Source organism: Miscanthus floridulus, chromosome 16, assembly GCF_019320115.1.
Source record: "Miscanthus floridulus cultivar M001 chromosome 16, ASM1932011v1, whole genome shotgun sequence".
Lineage (NCBI taxonomy): Eukaryota > Viridiplantae > Streptophyta > Magnoliopsida > Poales > Poaceae > Miscanthus > Miscanthus floridulus.
This window is the reverse complement of record NC_089595.1, coordinates 31,840,060-31,857,499: the sequence shown is the minus strand read 5'-3', so window position 1 is coordinate 31,857,499 and position 17,440 is coordinate 31,840,060. Positions and strand designations below refer to the sequence as shown.

Below are 17,440 nucleotides of genomic sequence, written 5' to 3'. Positions count from 1 at the left end.
CGAGGCCGTGGCGTGGTAGGCGGGCGGTGAGCGGGCGGGCGTAGCCAGTCTTTTGCCAGATAATCCACATAACAATGGGAGTTACTCCCCTTGATGGTGGATGCAAACTGATTGCGGCAGTTACTGTCTCTTCTACTTCAGTCTCTCCATCTCCGTCTCCTAGGATTCTCCGCTGCCTCTCTTCTCCCCGTCCATATATCCGAGTCCTCCATTAGTCCAGATCGAGTCCTTCCGCAACCACTCCTGAGAGAAACACACTTCCACAGCCTTCTGGTTTCCCCATCCTGTACCTCTGCGCGCACGGAGTAGCGGGAGAGCAAGTGCCTCCGGAACCCTCGTCCACCGGAGAACCTTGCACGGGGTGCGCGGCGATTAGGTTTTTGGGGAGCGATTCGCGACTGCTCGTCCACGTACATCTTCTTCTCGGTGATTGCCTATGGAACGTCAATGTGTCTTCTTCCTGGTGATCCGTTCGTGGGACTACACTGCGAATATCTTCCTGCATCGACTGTGGTCCGCGACTTCGAGCAACGCACTATGTCAACTAGTGCGAATGGAGCCTCCGATGCCCTCGGCATGGGACCCTCCGCTGGGTACAGTCTAATCTCTGTACTTAGTGTTCATAAGAAATATACACATGCACATATATGTCATCACAAACCTGCTGATGTTATTTTCTGGATTAAACTAATAATGAAATTGTCTAAATTCCTAACAACCGCGCTGAAAGGAAGGTGTGGGGAGGTTGCTTGGAGGTGATAGCAGGGATGACATGACGGTATTTGGGATTGAGCCCGCGAAGCATGTTGAGTACCTGGCTCGTCTCATGGATGGGCTGCTCGACGTCGTGGAGCGCGTCGGCGAGCGACTTCAGGCGACTGCAATACTCGTGGACGGACATGTCGCCGTGGTAGATGTTGTGGTACTCAGCCTCCAGGTACACAGCTCAATGTAGCTCATTGTCGCGGAACTCGTTCTCGATCGCATGCCAAACGGAGTAAGCAGTGTTGTGCGGTCGGCGAACGACGTCGAGCACGTCTGTGGAGATGGTGAGGAAGATCCAGTTGACAAGGCATTGATCGATCACATGCCACGCAGCGTTGTGGCGCTAGGCGGAGGTGGGGGAAACAACGATGTGGGAGCCGAGGCCGAATTTGCCGACGACGCTATCGAAGAACGTGCGCCATTGAGCATAGTTCGGATTGGCGAGATCCAAAACGATGGGGACGTGGGACTTGATGTTGATGGTTTGAAGAACCGAGGTAGTAGGAGTCACGACGGGAACATCATCGTCGAGATCGCTGGAAGAGGTGGAGGAAGAAAGACGAGGGGAAACAGGAGGGGAGGTTTCCTTATCGGAGAAGAGAGGATTGGAGTTCATGCCGTTCATGGCGGGGCAGCGGAGAGAAGATGGGCGGCGGGAGGCTAAGCAGGATCACAACGCGCTCTCTGATACCATGAAAGAGTTTATGATGGACCCAACAAGCTTTGTTGTATTGATCTTTGTATGTTTTATACAAGTACAGGGCAATGGAACTGCCAGTGTGAGGCGCGTCTGTGGGCCGAGCGCACGGACGCGGAGCCAGGACGTGGGCGACATTGTGGCTGACTAGCGCGTAACCGCGGCGACCGCACAGCGGAAAAACCTCAGCTAGCCTATCCGAAGTAATACAAATTACACATTTTATCAGTTGTAAACATTTATTTTCAGGTTTGCTAATAAATAATAGCTGAATGTTTTTCTTGTTGGTTTTTACTCGCTTATAATGGTCTATATATCTCTTTAAGATCTGTGTAGCTGTGTTTCACCTTTTTTTATATTCTCATTTTCGTCCGTGGCCTAGTTCTGCACTATGTTGCTCGTATACGTCTTGGACCAAATCTACGCAGTAGATGAAGGGGCCATGTCCCAACAATGTAGCCCAGGTCATGAAGAGCCCAAACCCAAATCTACCTCATGGGCATACCCAAGCACAAGAATGGTGCCCTGGCCATGGGCGGTGGGCCAGGATGGCATTGCCGTCTTCAAACTGGGGGCCAAACCCGAAATACAAAATTTGACCCTGCGTCCCTGCTCCTTATATTAGAAAAATACTTACAAACAACTGAAATGTTTTCGAATTTCATAGTATAATTGTACGGAATTTCTATCCATCATCCGAGTGATGGGTATTTATATGTTTTCATTCAGCCTTTGTTGGTTGCCGTTTGTGTCACGTGGGCTCAATCTCTTTTTTTTGTTTTGGCCCATTTGTATGTCACGTGGAGTCAAGAGGGAAGCTTCGTGTCCATCTTCGTCTTCTATCTCTTCCGTACTCGGAGGAGCTGCGGCGCCGCTCACCTCAGCTGCCGGCGTCGTCCCTCGCCACAGCTGCGTCCTGCGGGCGTCGTCCCTCACCTCAACCCCACTCCCCTCTACAGCAGCTTCGATTTGGTCGCGCCCGTTGTGCTCCCTCGCCTAAGGTTGAAAACGGAGGGAAAAAATCCTGTTCCGATCCGTTGTGTTTTCTACTTTCTTCCGTCTGTTTTCGTAATACGAAAACGGAAAAGGGGTTTTTCTATCCGTTTCTGTGAGATCCCACTTTTATTCAGAATTGACCTGTATTTATTTTGTTTTCCATCCCGTTTTCAATCTATGTGAGATATGTCTAGAAATTAATATGTTCATAAACCTACTAATCACAAATTATACATGTTAACATATTAACACATGGTATATTAGTGAATATTGGACCGATAATTTCTTACATGTGACTTTGTTCATGTATACTAAGAATATTTGATCATGTTATTCTAACTTATTTTTCTGGCTCTCCGTCCGTATTTGGCTGTTTCCGTATTTCCGTATATCCCATCCGTTTTTAATTCCGTTTTTTTTCCGAACCCGATCCCGTTTCCGCTAAAAATATACAAATGGAGATATGAGAGGAGTTTTTCCGCCCGTTTCCGTCCGTTTTCATCCCTACGCTCGCCTCAACCCCAATCCCCTCCACAGCAGTTCCGTTGGCTGTGTACAGGATGTCACAGACGGGGCGAAGTGGGCTGCTCCGCCCAACAGGTGCGCGTATCTGAAGACTAGTGTTGATTTCCCCCGTTGTGATTCAGTTTCCCCATTCTATTTAGGTTCATGTGATGGCGCCTCCATCCTCTTCTGCATTTCACTTCTAGCATGCCGTGTCAATTAGTTTGGCATATGTTTATTCTGTTGAATTGGATCCATCATTTCTAATTGCCTATCAGTTAGTTGTCTTGTAAATTCACTGTGTATTGTTTTTATGAACTGTAGTTTTGTTATAATTATTTCTTCAGTGAGAAATTCATTGTGTAGTGTTCTTATAATCTGTAGTTGTGTGATAATTATTATCTCTTCAATGCGATTCAGTTATCCCATTCTATTCACGTTCATCTGATGGCATACCCATTTGTTTTAAATTCAACTTGTATTCTTCATTTCTATGTGTTGTCTGTGCCAGAACAAATTGGTTCTTGCCTTTTTGTTCTAGTGTGCTGTTTGTTCAAGAAAGAGAGAGGGAGAGGGTTCTGTTTTTTCTCTACTCGCTTTGCGTTTAGTGCCTGCATTGCACGCATGGCCCCTTGTGCATGTATTTCAGTTCAGACTTGTTATTCTTTATTTAGGTTTTAGTTTTTGGAATTTCTATGTGTATGGATAAGTAGCCTTGATACATTTATTCAAGAGTATCTATTTTTTAGAGCTTGTTATTTTTAGTATTTCATCAGACATTATAATTGCATGACGTGTCATTTTTAAGCAATGGTGATGTATTATCAATGATTAGTTTTAGTTTTATGATGTTTACAGTTAAAATATTACTATTCGTTTCAGTTAAATGAGTTCAGAGATTCAGTGTTTTCTTTGTTTGTGAAATTATAGGAACCATAACAGATGATTCAGTTTCCTCAAATAATATAATTCTTAACAGATTATTGCTTGTGGTGGCTAGTGCTCTGGTTCCTCTGTTTTCTGGTTTTGACAGGCTAGGATGCGGAGTTGTGTGTTTAATTATATATGGTGGTTAATTTCCTTGAGTTGTTGCATTGATATAAGATATGATTTGTGTTGAGTCTAAAACGCATCGATCGATCTGACCCGGAGTTTGATAGTGCTAATTATATTGGAATGAAACGCCTAGACAGGTCATGCATCGATCGATCTGCCCCGGAGTCTGATATTGCTAATTATGTTGGAACTAAAACTCCTAGACAGGTCATGCAACACTATTTGGTTGCATAGGTTTTAGTGAGGTTAGAGAATATTTGCAGATGAAACGTGTAATTATTATCTTTGTACAGAGTACTATGCTATTCAAAAACAAGAACATGCATTGCACATATTTCATTAAGAGAAGAGGGAGTGCAACCAACATCAAGGTAATCTGTAGTGCACCTGAACTTTCCAGTTCCAGTTATCTGATGTTTCCAGTTAAAATGATACCATTAGTTTCAGTTTAATTAGTTCAGAGATTCAGTTTTTGTTTGTGTGGCTCACGTTTCATAGTCCACCTAAACTTTTCCACTTTTTTCTGTATTGCACGCGGGAAACAATTTTAACTAAAACGAGCAGTACGATGTGTGCGGGAGCGAGAGCTCGATGAGCCGCCAGTACTCGCCACACCACGTCGTCGTGGCCGACCTGGAGAGGGCGAAACGGAGACAGGGGAGCACCGATGAAAAAATTGCAGACTCAATCTGCAATTTTTGTTCTGAGAATAAAAAACCCATTAGACAAAACCACAAACCTAACAAAATCTGATATGTGTTGTCGCAAAGACAACTCGATGATTTACAATTATTTCTTTAGTCAGACAATGACAAAAATTTGATACGTTATGACACAAAGACAAATTATCACCCCTTTCATTCTGGGGTTTTAGTTTCAGTTTTGTTATCAGTTCACTTTTTAGTTTACTCTAGTTTTATTTTAGTGTAGTTTTTCAGTCAAAGTTCAGGTTTCAGAGTCTCTAGACTTCAGTGTCAGGTTCATTATTGTTGTTAGTTCAGGTTTCAGAGTACCTAGACTTCAATTTTAGTTTCAGTTTAGTTATGAGTTCACTTTTTAGTTTGCTCTAGTTTTATTTTAGTTAAGTTTTTCATTCAGAGTTCAGGTTTTAGAGTATCTAGACTTCAGTTTCAGGTTCAGTATTTTTATTAGTTCAATTTTAATTAATTCTTGTTTTGTTTTAGTTAAGTTTTTAAGTTCTAGTTCTTCAGTATAAGTTGATGTAATTTCTCCAAATCTTCAGTTTAAGTTATTCTTAGAAATAGCTTCGGCATATGTTAAATTCAGTATATCTTCAGTATATGCTACTGATGTAATTTCAATAGTAATAATATAAGTGTTTAAATTTTATATCAATAATCTTGATATAAGTTTATATTTAATCCTTTTGGTAGATCCCCGCTTTCAAAGAATGTTGGTATGAACATGCTGAGGTAAAGTTAGACCTTGAGAACTTCTCAGTTGTCTACCCTCCTGTCCCTAAACAGAGGAATATGTAAGTTGAAACTATTCATTTAACATATACAATTTTTTTGTTCTTCTTCTTGTTGAGATGCACAACTTAATATTATTTTTCTATCAGCAATGATTGTGTGACATTTGCAATTATGTTCATGGAGTTCGTGAATAACGACACTGATCTTAGATGTTTCTTTGATCAATCCGACATCCCCAACATAAGAGTCAAACTTGGAAATGCTCTATTTTTCAGCAAGAAAAAATTTGTTGATAAAACACTAGTACAAAACTTTTTGACCAGGTTAGCTTAAGTTTTTTTTGTTAATTTCTCATATCTTTAGTCTTTTACCCATTGTAACTATTACATATCTTTTTCTATCTTCTATTCTGCAGGGCATTGATCCTCGCATCTGTAACTAGAGGAATTTCAAACTGTGAGAAATGATGTAGACCATAGTTCTATAGATATACATGAGTTGTAGCCTCAACAGTTGTCACCATAATATAGTTTCCTTTTCAAGACAGTATGTATGGATGATGTTGCATCTGTAACTAGAGGAATTTCAAATTGAGAACCACATTAAGAAATGACGTGGAACATAGTTCTATAGATATACACGAGCTGCAGCCTCAATTGTTGTCACCATAATATAGTTTCCTTCTCAATATACTATGTATGAATGATGTTTTCTGTATTTTTTCTGGGATTTGCATGTTTACAGAATGTGTTGATCTCTGAAAATTTAGATCATATTAAGTTCTTTATATAATCAGTAGAAATGCTTGATACCTCACTCGATTCAATCTGTATGTTATGATAGAGCTGCGTAATTGTTCCTTTGGTTGAAAATCTGGATATGGCAGGAGAATCTGGTTGATATTTTGGTTACTTGTCAATCAGTTTTTTATTGCCCTGCATAGAAAATCTGGATGATTATATTTTATTTTGTCAATCGTTTTTTACTTTGGCGTTTTATATACAATCCTACAGATGATGTGTTCAATTATGATTGGCTCAAAAAGTGGATGATAACTGTATCAATTGTCAACCGGGTGATGAGTAGTCACTAATTGTATATATATTATTATAAAATAATAATATCTGCAATAGGCAGTCATGCTAATAAAAGAGTAAACGCCCAGTCTCCGTTACTGATATCTTCTTATATTCTATCAACTAATAAAAAGCATCTTTTGTTTGGTATTATTCAAAATAAAATTTTCAGTTATATCTTCATGGGTACCCGACGTGTAGGTGTAGCGCGGCTGAATAAGTAGTTGCAAAAGGCCACAACGCAGTTTGATCGTCAAGTTGGAACACCAAATTAATGTTCAAGGCCTAGTTCTGAGCCCATGCCTCCAGCATGACAGGAGAGTGGATGTGGCCGGCTAAGTATGGGCCTTAACAGCGCTCAATGGGGCTAATGATTTGGGCCTCGCAACAATACTGGGCAACGGCACGCTCCAAGACCATCGTATCATTTCCTATATATAAATAAATATAAACAACTAAATAGGCCAACAGCGCGTCCGGTCTATCTTCGTTCTTTTACATCGAGACTCTTTCTTTATTTTTCTTATTATATTTTTATTTTTATTTTTATTTGATTTCAACCGTCACAAAGTGCTGTTATATACGCCATAGGGCCATAAATAATTGGAGGATGTTTATACAACACATAAGTAAATACTACGCTAGTTAAAAAAACATTTTTGATTGAGTAATGTCAGATTTACCCTCCTAAAGCTATCCCTATATTTTTAAAATCATCCTCCAACTTGAATATAGAATAATTTACATTCTTGAGTGGAGGTGTTCTGAGTTGTTTTAGTTGTTAGCTAGATGTTAGGGTAGTTGAGTTGCTAGTTGGGTCGTTTCGACCAAGTTGACGTAGAGTTGGAGTGAAGTTTCCAGTTGTTCGGTTCGATGTATTGAAGTTTGTGACTTTTGGAGTTGGTTTTCAATAAAAAAAAATTGGGCCAACAATTTACCTTTTATTTTCTCCATCTCATAAAAAATTGCGGCAAAGCTTTTGTTGTCTATTTGGAAAAAAACTTCTAGTTGAATAGAGAGAGTATAATATATAAGTAGATATGTAAAAGGTAAACGTGATTACCCATCCTATGGGCGACAACGGCGACCCTAGAAGAGTAGAAGCGATGGAGGCCTGGGAGTCTGGGCGGAAGAGGATAATCCTCGGCGACAGCAACAGAGGACTCCAACAGAGGAGACTGCCATTATCCCGACGACGACGGCTGCCCTATGGGTGGCGGAGACCTTGGATTCTAGTGAATTGGAAGCGGATCCAGTCGGCTCGCGTCTAATCGACTAATCCTAACTGGACGACGATGGATGAAGGTAGGCTAACCGACGACGCATGGCGTCACCTCATTTGAAGCGGATGAAGATGGCACCAGCGGAGGTTCGCGACGATGGTGTACTTGGGGCAGCGGCGACTTGACGACTCTCACTCGTCGAATCTGGCTGTTTCAGGAGATGATTTCGTGATGCAGGAATGTGCCGAGGTCGTAGTTTTTTCCTCTTTTAATTGTGTGTTCTCCTCTTTGTTAAGGTATGAGTTAAGTACTATTGTATTTTTTTGGCTGTGTATATCCTTTTGGATATAAAGGCCTGATTAATGAATCCTTTATATAAAAAAACAGATAAACATGATTAGCCATCCTACACGCAACATAAGCACATGAGCGATGGTGTGAGAAAGCATAAAAAAAAACTCCCGACTTTGACCCAGCAAAAAAACTTTATTACCAAACATTCTTGCCAACAAATCACGAAAAACTCTATAGCCAAGTTATTCTTACCAAACATTCATTCCCAGTCCCAGGCACCCAAACCATCTCCCACCGACCGTACCCGTGGCGATGTCGGCAGCAGGTCTCTTCCTCTGCCTCGTCTCCGCTCTCGCCTTGCCCACCTTCTCTTCCTCCTCGCAGTCGCTGGCCAGCGCCACCAGCGACCAGCGGGACGCCGACAGGGTGGTGCGCCTCCCCGGGCAGCCGGAGAGCCCGAGCGTGTCGCAGTTCTCCGGCTACGTCACGGTGAACGAGCGCAACGGGAGGGCGCTCTTCTACTGGTTCTTCAAGGCGCAGACCACGCCGGAGGAGAATCCGCTCCTCCTCTGGCTCAATGGAGGTCGCTTCTTCTCTACCGTACCTTTAGCAGTTACAAAATTTCAAAGGATTAGTTTCCATTGGAAATTAGTGACCTTTACTCGATTCTTAGTGTACTGCTCCTACCATTTGTTCTGCTTCTTTAGTTGGTGAGCAGCGATGACCTGTCTGTCTTATTGGTTACTACTTACTGGTACGTCTGTTCTTGCTTTTGTAGTTTGTTCTTCTCTGTGCCGATTCATGTTCTTGGTATTTGTGATCATTTCATTTGTATGCATTGATGATAATTTTTCTGAATTACCTTTGCGCGTTTGTCTCATTTTTGAACTTCACTTCTTGCTACCCTTTGCGCGTTTGTTTTAATTTCTAGAAGGTTTAACTTGTGATTACCGATTTAGGACCTGGTTGCTCCTCAATTGGCTATGGAGCTGCATCTGAGCTAGGGCCTCTCAGAGTTGTCAGACGAGGAGCAGCGCTGGAGTTCAACGAATATGCCTGGAACAAAGGTGCTCTGCTTCCTGATTTCTGATTCTTTTTCATTCTCAAGGCTAGTTGCATTTGTTTCAAAGTCTTTCTTGTTCTTGCCAGAGGCTAACCTGCTGTTCTTGGAGTCTCCTGTTGGAGTTGGCTTCTCCTACACCAACACGTCCTCTGACCTTGACAAACTCAATGATGACTTTGTATGTAAATTCATCATGTAACAACGTTAAATTATCATAAAAGCACGCGCCCCACTAAAGGCTTCAATTCTAAACTTTGCTTTGCTGTTCAGTTCCGGTCATTATGTGGTTACTACAAATGGGATTCTATGTAATCCTTTGCTCTTTCCAGCGGAAGATGCTTATAGCTTCCTAGTGAATTGGCTAGAGCAATTTCCGGAGTACAAGGACAGAGAGTTCTACATCTCAGGAGGAGCGATGCAGGTAATTTTGGCTAGAAATCATGAAAGGTTTTCAACTTTTTTAGGGGGGGGGGGGGGGGGGGGGGGGGGGGGGGCACCGGTCTCTCCTCGACGGAGATTACGCAGGTGGGCCTCTCCAAACCCTTCCCGAGAAGGTGGAGGCTAAAGCTCGGGGTGCGGGGACAAACACTTTGATCACGTTGGTGAGCAAAGACGTCGTAGCCGTCGAGGCGCAGGTGTCTCGCAGTCCGACCAGCTTTACTCAACGCTTGTCTCCGCACACCTTGCCTTCAGTTTTTTAACGTGAGGAGGGGTCGGGCATAGAGAATGTCTACCGAATAGACACTCTTGCCAGCCCCCGAGCGGTGCCCGACCCCCTGCCTTTGCTAGGGTCGGAGGCTCGATAGCGAAATTAATGTGCGTAAAGTAAGGGTGGCCCGTCTCTCGACAGCGGTTTTGAGCCATTCGATCGACCTGGGCACATGATTTACCTTGATGGTAAGAGTGATGGGTTCAGGGAGCTCTTACTGGATATGATCAAGCGAGATCCGGGTCCGTCGTTCATGACGGGGTCAGCATAACTCGCGTGGGGTATCCTGCTGCTGCCTACCCGTTTCTTGGCAGTGGCCAAGCCGTCCGATCGACTTGTGTTACCCGCTGAGACAAGACTTACCTGCGCAGATAGAGGATGAGAACATCCCTGCAAGAATTTAGATAGGCAGATAAGCCAGGCGGCGAACTTGTAATAAATGAACGAGCTCTTAAATTTTGTTATAGCAAAACAACTTTTTAGCTCTTCTCTCCTTTTTGTATAAAAAGGTTAGTGCATTTCGTCCCTTTCCGTTGTTAAGGTTGTAAAGCTCAGGGTGCGGGTGAGCAAATTCTGATCATGCTGTTGAGCAAAAGCGCCGTAGCCGCCGAGGCATAGGTTACTCGCAGTCCGACCAGTTATACTCAGAGCTTGTTCCCGCAACCCTAGATCATAGGTTTTAACGGGATAGGGGGTCGGGCACAGAGAATGTTTGCTAGGCGCATAGACTCTTAAACGCGTACCGACTCTTTTCGTGGCTTACGCCAAAAAGCCCGGGGTGCGAAAAAACTCTGATTATGCTGGTGAGAAAAGACGCCGTAGCCGCCAAGGCGTAGGTTTCTCGTAGTCCGACCAGTTTTACTCAGCGTTTGTTTCCGCAAACTTCGCTTTTGGGTCTTAATCGTGAGAAAGGGTTGGACGTAGAGACTGTCTACCAGATAGGTATGCTCTTATTAGCCTCCGAGTGAGGACTGACCCCTTGCCGTTGCTGGGTCAGGTGTCACAAAAGATCGGGGAGTTCGATAATGAAACTGATAAGAGAATGTGTGTGTTCATTAAGGGTAAAAGCAATGTAGCTGCTCGATGTTCTAGGAATTGGTGAAGACCTCGCCGTCGATGGTCTTCAGCTTGTAGGCACCTAGCCGGAACACTTCCACGACGATGTATGGTCCCTCCCATAGCGGAGAGAGCTTGTGGCGGTCCTTGCTGCTCTGGACGAGGCAGAGGACTGTCTCCGATGTTGAAGGCCTAACCCCACACTCGACAGATGTGGTACCGGCGCAATGCTTGCTGGTACTTGGCCGAGCGGAGGATGGCAACATCGCGCGCTTCATCCAGCTGGTCCATTGCGTCCTCGAGGGACGCCTCAGCTCCCTGTTCATCGTATGCCCTGACCCTTGGCGCTCCATAGTCGAGTTCGGCCTCTCCTCGACGGAGATTATGCAGGTGGGCCTCTCCAAACCCTTCCCGAGAAGGTGGAGGCTAAAGCTCAGGGTGCGGGGACAAACACTTTGATCACGTTGGTGAGCAAAGACGCCGTAGCCGTCGGGGCGCAGGTGTCTCGCAGTCCGACCAGCTTTACTCAACGCTTGTCTCCGCACACCTTGCCTTCAGTTTTTTAACGTGAGGAGGGGTCGGGCATAGAGAATGTCTACCGAATAGACACTCTTGCCAGCCCCCGAGCAGTGCCCGACCCCCTACCTTTGCTAGGGTTGGAGGCTCGATAGCGAAATTAATGTGCGTAAAGTAAGGGTGGCCCGTCTCTCGACAGTGGTTTTGAGCCATTCGATCGACCTGGGCATAGGATTTACCTCGATGGTAAGAGTGATGGGTTCAGGGAGCTCTTACCGGATATGATCGAGTGGGATCCGGGTCCGTCGCTCATGATGGGGTCAGCATAACCCGTGTGGGGTATCTTGCTGCTCCCTACCCGTTTCTTGGCAGTGGCCAAGCCGTCCGATCGACTTGTGTTACCCACTGAGACAAGACTTACCTGCGGAGATAGAGGATGTGAACATCCCTGCAAGAATTTAGATAGGCAGATAAGCTAGGCGGCGAACTTGTAATAAATGAACGAGCTCTTAAATTTTGTTATAGCAAAACAACTTTTTAGCTCTTCTCCCCTTTTTGTATAAAAAGGTTAGTGCATTTCGTCCCTTTCCGTTGTTAAGGCTGTAAAGCTCAGGGTGCGGGTGAGCAAATTCTGACCATGTTGTTGAGCAAAAGCGTCGTAGCTACCGAGGCATAGGTTACTCGTAGTTTGACCAGTTATACTCAGAGCTTGTTCCCGCAACCCTAGATCCTAGGTTTTAACAGGATAGGGGGTCGAGCACAGAGAATGTTTGCTAGGCGGATAGACTCTTAAATGCGTACCGACTCTTTTCGTGGCTTAGGCCAAAAAGCCCGGGGTGCGAAAAAAACTCTGATTATGCTGGTGAGCAAAGACGTCGTAGCCGCCAAGGCGTAGGTTTCTCGTAGTCTGACCAATTTTACTCAGCATTTGTTTCCGCAAACTTCGCTTTTGGGTCTTAATCGTGAGAAAGGGTTGGACGTAGAGACTGTCTACCAGATAGGTACGCTCTTATTAGCCTCCGAGTGAGGCCTAACCCCTTGCCGTTGCTAGGGTCAGGTGTCACAAAAGATCGGGGAGTTCGATAATGAAACTGATAAGAGAATGTGTGTGTTCATTAAGGGTAAAAGCAATATAGGTGCTCAATGTTCTAGGCATTGGTGAAGACCTCGCCGTTGATGGTCTTCAGCTTGTAGGCACCTAGCTAGAACACTTCCACGATGACGTATGGTCCCTCCCATGGCGGAGAGAGCTTGTGGCGGTCCTTGCTACTCTAGATGAGGCAGAGGACTATCTTCGATGTTGAAGGCCTGACCCCACACTCGACGGATGTGGTACCGGCGCAATGCTTGCTGTACTTGGCCGAGCGGAGGACTGCAACATTGCGTGCTTCATCTAGCTGGTCCATTGCGTCCTCGAGGGACACCTCAGTTCCCTGTTCATCATATGCCCTAACCCTTGGTGCTCCATAGTCGAGGTCGATCGAGTGGATAGCCTTAGAACCGTAGACCATGAAGAATGGTGTGTAGCCGGTAGCTCGGCTGGGGATTGTCCTTAGGCTCTAGAGCACCGCAGGAAGCTCACCGACCCATCGTCTGCCAAACATGTTCAACCGGTTGAAGATCCTAGGCTTGAGGCCCTGTAGGACCATGTCATTCGCGCGCTCGACCTACCTATTCGTGTGGGGGTGTGCCATGGCGGCCAATCGACCCGGATGTGGTATTCAATGCAGAATCAGAGGAACTTCTTTTCAATGAATTGCGTGCCATTGTCCATGATGATAGAGTTCAAGACCCAAAGCGATGGACGATGTCGAGGAAGAACAACACAGCTTGCTTGAACTTGATCGCAGAGATCGACCGAGCCTCTATCCACTTTGTAAACTTGTCTACAATGACAAGCAAGTGGGCCCCTAGGCGCCCTTTTGAGAGGTCCGACCAGATCGAGGCCCTAGACCATGAACGACCATGTGATGGGGATCGTCTGCAGCGCTTGGGCTGGTAGGTGAGTCTACCGAGCATAGTACTGACACTCTTCGTAGGTGCGCACAATCTGCTCGGCGTCGGTTACTGTGGTCGGGCAGTAGAAGCCTTGTTGGAACACATTTCTGATCAGGGTTCTAGGCGCGGCATGGTGACCACAGACCCCACCATGGATATCGCTCAGCAAATGCTTCCCCTGTTCGATGGGGATGCAGCGCTGCAGGATCCCGGCGTGGCTTCGCTTGTAGAGTTTGCCCTCAACAAGGACAAAGGATTTGGCATGACGTGCGAGCCATTGAGCCCCCATCTTGTCCATCAGTAGTGCCTCATGGAGGAGGTAGTCGAGGTAGAGAGTCCTCCAATCGACTAGAGGGTCATGCTCTGTCGCTAGGTCTTCTTCGAGCTCCATGATTTCATGGTCAGATGGAGTCGACGGTTGGTCAGCCCTCGAGCCCGATGCAGATGTCCCATCACCAGCTTGTTCTGGCTCCTCATAGCGAACCGAGGGCTTGTGCTGATCACTGGCGAAGGTGCCTATTAGCACCAGCTCTCGGCCAGACGTTGCTTTTGCCAGCGCGTCGGCTGCCTCGTTGAGACGCCTTGGAATATGGTTGAGCTCAAGGCCGTCAAACTTGTCCTCCATCTGGCAGACTTCTCGGTAATATGCAGCCATCTTGGCATTGTGGCAGCTTGACTCCTTCATGACTTGGTCGATGACTAGCTAGGAGTCACCCTGGACGTCGAGGCATCGAATGCCCAACTCGATGGTGATGCATAGGCCATTGATGAGCGCCTCATATTTGGCCACATTGTTGGAGAAGGGGAAATAGATGCAGACCATGTAATGCCCTGACCCATCAGCTCGAGTGCCCACTTCGTGATTCTTCTCGTGGCATCCTAGTTTTGGATGACCTCGCCGAGGGGGAAGGACGTCACAACTGTCACCGAATGTGACTCAAAGTAGTGGCGTAGCTTCCTCTTAGCGATGAGTACGGCGTACAGGAGCTTCTAGATTTGGGGGTAGCGGGTCTTAGAATTGGATAGGACCTCGCTAATGAAGTACACAAGGCGTTGTACTTTGAGGGCGTGTCCCTCTTCTTCTCGCTCCACTACCAGGGCGGCGCTGACCACTTGCGTGGTGGCCACAATGTAGAGCAGAAGGGGTTCTCCATCGGTCGGAGGAACTAGGATTGAGGCCTTCATCAAAAGTTGCTTGACCGTGTCAAGTGCCTTCTGGGCCTCGGACATCCATTCAAAGTGGTCGGCCTTCTTTAGAAGTTGATACAGGGGGAGACCTCGTTCGCCGAGGCATGAGATGAAGCGGTTGAACACGGCGAGACACCCTATAACTCGCTATACCCCCTTTACGTTCTGAATCAGGCCCATCCATGTGATGGCCGACATCTTCTCCGAGTTGGCCTCGATGCCATGCTCGGAGACGATGAAACCAAGCAGCATGCCCCTCGGGACCCCGAAAACGCACTTCTCAGGGTTGAGCTTGAAAGCATCTAGACCCCGTGTTGGGTTTCGATGATTAATGACAATACAAGATTACTATGACTAATGTGTGTTTTGCAGAGGCAATTAAGTTAGGTCATGGTAATGGAGATCGATTGGGCAATCGAGGTGGTCATGCCCCTACGATGGAAATCATTTCGGTTTTCAAAGGATGGACGACAAGGTTAAGGATGACTAGTTCTAAGTGTCGATTGGAGTTAGAGTGACACTTAGAGTAGTCTAGGACTTTGTTTTTCCTTTGGCCGTACTATTAAGGGGGGTATGGACGGGTAGCTTGACCTAGATGAGTCTAGTGAGTTAGGTGTGGTGCACACTTGTTAAAACTAGCACTAGGTAGCTCCACAACAACCCTATGATCCATTGGAGCAAACTTCATTCACATATGTTCGAGAGTTGGAAGTGAATGGAGGGTCAAATGCTGACCGAACACTGGCTCCGGTGCGACCGGACGCTGGCCGTAGAGTCCGGTCAGTTCATTTGATCAAGCGACTGTGTTCAGTGCGACCAGACGCTAGAGAGGTCAAGTGATCGGACGCTGAGAGGCAGCGTTCGGTCGACTCCAGTAAGGTTCTAGAGAAGGGAATCTACGACCGAACGCGTCCGGTCAGTCCTGACCGGACCCTGGGGGTTCAGCGTCCGGTCGAGTACAGTAAGGTTCCAGTAAGGGTTTAATGCGACCGGACGCGTCTGGTCAGTGGTGACCGGACCCTGCCAGCGTCCGGTCAACACATTTTCACTGGAATGCGGGTTGAACTGACCGGAGCGTCCGGTCAACCTGACCGGAGCGTCCGGTCACCCCGTAGAAGCTCATAACTGTTTGTTTTTTAGGCTGCCTTATAAATAGAAGCTCCACTCATGTGTGGAGTTACTTTTTGCTCATTCCAACAGCTGAGAAACACATTTGAGAGTGCCAAGAAGAGAAAGGTCCTAGTGAGGTGATTGAGATTCGTGAATCCAAGAGAGTAGCTTCATTAGTGAATCAAGAGTAGACAAGTGTGCATCCATCTTCTCATTAGGCTTCGCGTGGCCAAGTGAGAGTTCATGCTTGTTACTCTTGATGATCGCCATCACCTAGATGGCTTGGTGGTGATTGGGAGCTTGGTGATCACCCGGCGGAGCTTGTGGGTGACCCAACTCAAGTTGTGAGCGGCTTTGGGTGATTTGTCACGACGGAGTGTCGAAGAATCAACCTGTAGAGAGCACTTGATCCTTGCGTGGATCAAGGGGGAGCTACACCCTTGTGCGGGTGCTCCAATGAGGACTAGTGGGGAGTGGCTACTCTCCGATACCTCGGCAAAACATCACCACGTTCCTCTCTCTCTTTATTTACCTTGAGCATTTACTTTGAGCATTTACTTTAAGCAATTCAATACTTGTTCTTACATTCATAGAATTGTCGTGCTAAAGTAAGTTTGGAACATAGGTTGCAAGTCCTTTGTGCGTTAGATCAATAGAAACACTTTTCTAGGCACAAGGGGTTAATTGGGCTATCCATAGGATTTGATTATTGCAAGAAAATTTAGAATTAGCCCAATTCACCCCCCCCTCTTGGGCATCTTGATCCTTTCAATTGGCATCGGAGCCTCGTGCTCACGTTTTTAAGCTTAACCGCTTAGAGCAAGATGTCTCATGGGGATGGACCTCCTCCTATCTTTAAGGGAGATGACTTTCCATATTGGAAAATCCACATGGAGGCGTACTTAGAAGCTCTAGACGTTGGTATCCTTAGAGCCGCCTCACAAGGCTTTCTAAAACCTCGGGATGCTACTAACCTACAAGGCGATGAGGTTAATTATGAAAAATGGAATGCAAAGGCTCGCAACACCATCTTTAGAGGCCTTTGCAAGGATGTGTTCAACCGCGTAAGGAACCACAAAGACGCCCATGCACTATGGTCGGACATTTGTGCGCTCCATGAGGGAACCAAGAGTGAGCGTGAGGAACGCTATCATCTTGTGATTAAAAAGCTAAATTCATTTGAGATGCTTTCCAAAGAATGTGCTAATGAGATGTATTCACGTTTGAATGTTCTTGTAGAGGAAGTCAATGGGCTTGGACTTACTTAAATGTCACCATCCGACGTTGTGAGAAAGATCTTGAGTGTCCTCCCCATTGACAAATATGGGCATATTGTGACCGTGCTACACCAAGGTGATCTTTCCACTGCTACACCAACACAAATCTTGGGAAAGATCAATGCTCATGAGATGTACATGCACATCACGCCACAAGATGGCTCATCCTCTAACAAGAAGAAAGACAAAGACTTAGCATTCAAAGCTAGCCAAGAGAAGGGCAAGGCAAGACTTGAGTATGAAAGCTCAAGTGAAGATGAAGTTGATGATGAAAGTCTTGCTCTCATGGTGAAGAAGACCGCCAAGATGCTAAAGAAGCTCAACAAGAGTGGCATCAAGTTCGATGGCAAGAAGAAGAAGTTCTTCACAAGCTCAAGAAGAAAGCCTATCTCCGAGATGGATTGCTATAATTGTGGCGAACTTGGCCATCTCGCTCATCAATGCACAAAGCCCAAGAAAGACAAGTTCAAGAACAA

At 45.9% G+C, this 17,440-nt stretch overlaps 1 protein-coding gene and 1 pseudogene across 2 annotated transcripts; both read left to right on the top strand.

The window, feature by feature from the left end:
• Nucleotides 1-2,230: 2,230 nt before the first annotated feature.
• Nucleotides 2,231-6,270, top strand: LOC136512515 (uncharacterized). 2 transcript variants are annotated; one of them, XM_066506479.1, is made up of 4 exons: nucleotides 2,240-4,389; nucleotides 5,413-5,513; nucleotides 5,601-5,777; nucleotides 5,870-6,270. In XM_066506479.1, exons 1-4 carry the CDS (start codon nucleotides 4,282-4,284, stop codon nucleotides 5,919-5,921), a joined length of 438 nt encoding a protein of 145 aa, XP_066362576.1. In that variant the 5' UTR covers nucleotides 2,240-4,281; the 3' UTR covers nucleotides 5,922-6,270. The 2 variants fall into 2 exon arrangements, 1 of the variants encoding a protein (XP_066362576.1); XR_010773108.1 differs by lacking the exon at nucleotides 5,601-5,777 and having other exon boundaries at nucleotides 2,231-5,513.
• Nucleotides 6,271-8,348: 2,078 nt separating this feature from the next.
• Nucleotides 8,349-17,440, top strand: part of LOC136512514 (serine carboxypeptidase-like 26) — a 74,214-nt pseudogene continuing 65,122 nt past the window's right edge.

Excerpts from the sequence above, each read along its gene's own strand:
- LOC136512515 (XM_066506479.1), top strand. The coding sequence starts at position 4,282 with ATGAAACGTGTAATTATTATCTTTGTACAGAGTACTATGCTATTCAAA. Across the intron at positions 4,390-5,412 it reads GGAGTGCAACCAACATCAAG|ATCCCCGCTTTCAAAGAATG; the intron begins GTAATCTGTAGT and ends TCCTTTTGGTAG. Across the intron at positions 5,514-5,600 it reads GTCCCTAAACAGAGGAATAT|CAATGATTGTGTGACATTTG; the intron begins GTAAGTTGAAAC and ends TTTTTCTATCAG.